At 37.1% G+C, this 4,588-nt stretch overlaps 1 protein-coding gene across 1 annotated transcript; it reads left to right on the forward strand.

The window, feature by feature from the left end:
* The first annotated feature begins 1,932 nt into the window (after positions 1-1,932).
* On the forward strand, positions 1,933-4,067 carry LOC113280231 (cation/H(+) antiporter 15-like). Its single transcript, XM_026528882.1, is given in 3 exon segments — positions 1,933-2,880; positions 2,990-3,916; positions 3,918-4,067. Coding segments are annotated over 3 exon segments (2,025 nt in total).
* The last annotated feature ends 521 nt before the right edge of the window (positions 4,068-4,588 follow it).

Raw genomic sequence — 4,588 nt, forward strand, 5'->3', positions numbered from 1 at the left:
GATTTTATAGCATATTCATTTCACTTTTGTGTTCAAGATCCAAACTAAATTTGGGTACGTAGCCTATGCTAGGCAGTTTATGCATTGACTTATAATTTTACGGTTCCAAATCTACCATGCAAAACATTCAAAGACACACAAAAGAAAACATAAGAATCAATTATGTACTTCATCAGATTTTCCTTTAAACTTATATATAGACCCTAAGTCCTCTAACTGTTGCCTAAAAAATCAATGCTCTTAGTTATAACAAGTTTTCCACATTTAATTAAGATTTTCAATCTTTTACCATCTTCAAGAGAACAATATACAAGATTCTTTCATATGCTCGGAACATGAAAACTTCATTCAGTGTGAGAATATTACAGATATGAGCTTATGCTCGACCTTTCCCTTTTATGCAACCTCTGTCGCAGATGAGTTACTCATATAGAGTTTCTCGACATCCCTTATCCTCTGATAAGAGGTGAATAGGTCTTTGTTTCAACAAACATACTTAGTGGCTCCAGAGTCCACCCACCAGTCTCTCATATTGGTTATTAAAATAACTTCCGACATCATGTCAATGAACTCGTTCTGATTTGTTTCAACTAAATTAGCATTAACTTTATACTTATTAAGGTTTTATGTTGTCTACACTTTACTACCGTATGGCCCGAAATTTTACAAACATAACAATCACCCTTAATTAAAGTAACGTCGGATTCAGTTTTACGAAACATACATTTCTTATGAAGACTACGGTTAGAGTTGTGTTTGATATTCCCGCCTTTGTCAGCTTTTGAAGACTTTTGTTCATCCACATGGGCCTAGTAGCCATGTTCCTTTTCAATTTCATGTCACAATCTTCGTTTATACTCTGACCACGGATACGGTAATTTTTCAATCACCTAATACACCACATCTCACAAACCTTAGTTCCGAAACGGAAGATAAAATATTAGTGAAGATAATATCTATATTTACAAACTTCGTTTGAACCGCCATATCAAAAAACTCATGATTACCCCATAAAAAATACTTTAGTTAACAACAAAAGTTTGCCCGTCAGAATTTTCCAGGAACATTTGTCTGTTTTGTAAAATATCAAAAAAATACTTTTACAACTCCAACAATTCTGAAATTTTACGTGGATAACTATCAGGATGTCTACTACGTTGTGTCAAAATGGTTCATCTAAATTCCTTCTAGGTTAAGAGATAATCTCGAAACTCTAAAGCTGACCGAAAAATTGTTTTTGTTTTTCACTCCACAATTAACATCCATGATTCACAAACCAACCAACCATTTTCGATTATTACAAATTTTAATGTCTTAAGATTGTTGGGTGCAATAATTAAAATAAAGAAAAAATCAAATAAGCAAAAGTTATTGATACTTATCTCCTTTATAATGGAATTGATCGATTGACGAAACGAACGAGCTTCTCATATCTCCACAACAGCAACAAAGCAAAACTTTGGAAAAACAGAGTGAGTCACGTGTTCAACGCGTTGCCCTTAAGACATTAGCGCCCGGCTACACTCAAGAGTGATGCTATAGCCCTCACAAGACGGATATCTCCAGGATAAAACCGTTAAGGAAAATCGCGAACTCTTAAGGAACGCTATAAAATATTTTCTCTTAAGGGTGCCTCTAAAATATAGAGCAACCCATTTCCCATAGATTTTACAAAAATAGTGAATTTGTTTATATAATTGACAAATACAACTTAAGAAGAAAAACTCCCCGATGTGGGACTAAAAGGTTTATATAGTTTCTTAAAATTACTAAAAATTGGAAACTCCAAGATGTGGGACTAAAAAATTTCATTCACAAAATAAAACAATAAATTATAATTTTTTATTAAAACTTTAAAAAATTATTTTATTATTAATCGTTTTCCAACAGATCATAGGTCCATTCTTGGGTAACACGAAATATTTTCAAGCGATGGCGGAGAAGTCAGGATGGCTTGGCTTAGTCGAACTCATTTCATCTATTACGTTGACGTGCTTCTCATTCCTTGTTGGAGTGAAAACAGACATGAATATGGTGGTGAATGCAAGAAAAACAACTTACATCATAGGCTTTTCTACTTTCATTTTCCCTCTACTCTTCAATGCAGTTCTATGTCTTGTGATCATGAAAACCATTACGATGGACAATGAACTGAGCGATTCTCTCAAATTCATTGCAGTGGCTGTATCTACCACTTCTTTCTATGATACGGCTTGTGCCGTCAATGACATGAACCTCCTCAACTCAGAGATAGGTCGTCTAGCCTTGGCCATTTCGATAATCACCGGGTTGTGCAGTTGGGGGTTCGCTTTTGGACTCACCTTAATAGCTGAATCCATGGCAATGAAGCATAAATTACTAATAATTTCAGTGATAAGTAAATTTGCCTTGTTGATATTCGTCCTATTCATTGTACGTCCGGTAGTTTCGTGGATGAATAGAAAAACTCCAGAAGGAAAAACATTGAGGGAGGGTTACGTTTCCGTGATCATTAGCACTGTCTTGGGAGTTGCATTTTACAGCGAGTTCATCGGGCAACACGGCATGTTCGGACCACTTATGCTTGGACTGGTCGTACCTGTTGGGACTCCCGTGGGAATAGCTGTTCAAAAAAAGCTCGACTGCTTCGTTACCTATGTGCTCATGCCAACTATTTACATTGTAGCAGGTTATAGAGTACAAAAGTTCGAATCCAAGATAAGGAATTGGGTACCTGTGGAGTTTATGATATTCTTTTCTTGTTGTGCGAAGATTATTACAGTAATGTTGTCTTCACTCTACTGCCAGTTGCCTATTCAAGACTCATTCTTGCTCGGTCTCATATTAAACTGTGCTGGCATATTTTACCTCATATTTTGCATTTCAATGGATAGAGAGAAGGTAATAAGTCGTTTCCTTACTTGAAATTCTTGATATGGTTGGTATTGTCCGGCATATAGTAATTAATTATACCACTCTAATGTATTAATTAACCTTTGGTTCCATGCAGTTTATCGACCAACCAACTTACACATACATGCTTCTCTCAAGTGTTTTGATAACGATGGTATGTACACCTATAGTGAAACTTCTGTATGATCCTTCGAGTAGGTACACAAGCTACAAGAAACAAACTATTCAGAACTCTTCTGACAAGGAAGAGCTTCCAATACTTGCTTGTGTTTACAACCAAGAAAACGTTCCAAGCATCCTCAACTTCCTTGAAGCAACTAATCCAACAAAAGATAGCACTGTATGCATCTATATCTTGCACCTCGTTGAGCTGATTGGACGTGCAGCTTCCATCCTCGTTACACATAAACAAAAGAAAAATAAAATTACACGCAGTCAAAGCCGTAATACATCAGAAAAAATTATCAATGCCTTCAATCACTTTACAGAACAGAACCCAGGCTTCTCAATTGGGCAAGCTTACACAGCAGTATCACCGATCGAGGGCATGCAGAATGACGTGTGTCACGTAGCAATGGAAACTAGGACACATCTTGTGGTCATACCCTTTGGTGAGTTGGCCGAACATCCTTTTCGCGCAGTCAACCAAAGTGTTTTACATAAGGCACCTTGCTCAGTGGGGACACTCATTGACCACATAGATGCGGCGAAACCTGTTGTTGATGCTTCCATAAGCAGTTGCCACAGTGTTGCCATGATTTTCTTAGGAGGACCCGATGATCGAGAAGCATTAGCATATGGTATGAGAATGGCAGATGATAAGCCCAACTTAAAGCTCTCGGTTTTTAGATTCACACATACAAACTTGCGTGATAATAAAAATACTAAAAAAGATGATGAACTGATTAATGAGTTGTGGCAGACAATCGAGAACAACGTAAATATTGAGTACATCGAAGCACTAACAGATTGCGCAGATACAGCAACTAGAATCAAATCCCTGGAAGAGACTTACGACTTCATATTAATTAGTCGGTAGAAGACATGAAGATGATTCGCCAATTTTGCAAGGACTAGATCAATGGTGCGTCTACAAAGAACTTGGTGTGGTTGGAGATCTTTTTGCTACATCTAGTTTTCAAGGGGGATTTTCTCTTTTGGTAATGCAACAATAGGTCTTTAGTTAAATTAGTACGAATTCTTTGCCGATACATTACGAGCATAATGTAGTAGTCATTTGCACTTTTGATTTCGGATGTAAATGGTTCTAGGTAGGTATATACAACGCCAGTTGCAGTTTAGATCAATTTTTTTGTCTTATAGATTTTTTCTTCACTTTTGACTTATAGATTTTTTCTTCAAAAGATGAAAACAACAGTTGTCTGTAAAAACCGTCTCCTCTGGCTCATGGCTAGCGCACATCCGTCACATCCCCAAAAGTGGGCGTAGGATTCACTTTTTTCAAGCCTCAAAGGTTGAGACTTGATTCACTTTCTTCTGCTTCAGCTAAAGAACGAGTGCCTTTCCTGTCGGTGGGGAATAAAGACCTATCGATAGTAGGGCGCAATACTTATTGATGGACGGATGGCACTAACCATTAGCTTCTCTAATTGTCATTACACCAAACAAACTACAGATTTTAGCGTTGCCAATGTACGCTACAACTACATCAGTCCCTCTACACTAGGATCATGCG

This window comes from Papaver somniferum, chromosome 5 (assembly GCF_003573695.1).
Source record: "Papaver somniferum cultivar HN1 chromosome 5, ASM357369v1, whole genome shotgun sequence".
Taxonomy (NCBI): domain Eukaryota; kingdom Viridiplantae; phylum Streptophyta; class Magnoliopsida; order Ranunculales; family Papaveraceae; genus Papaver; species Papaver somniferum.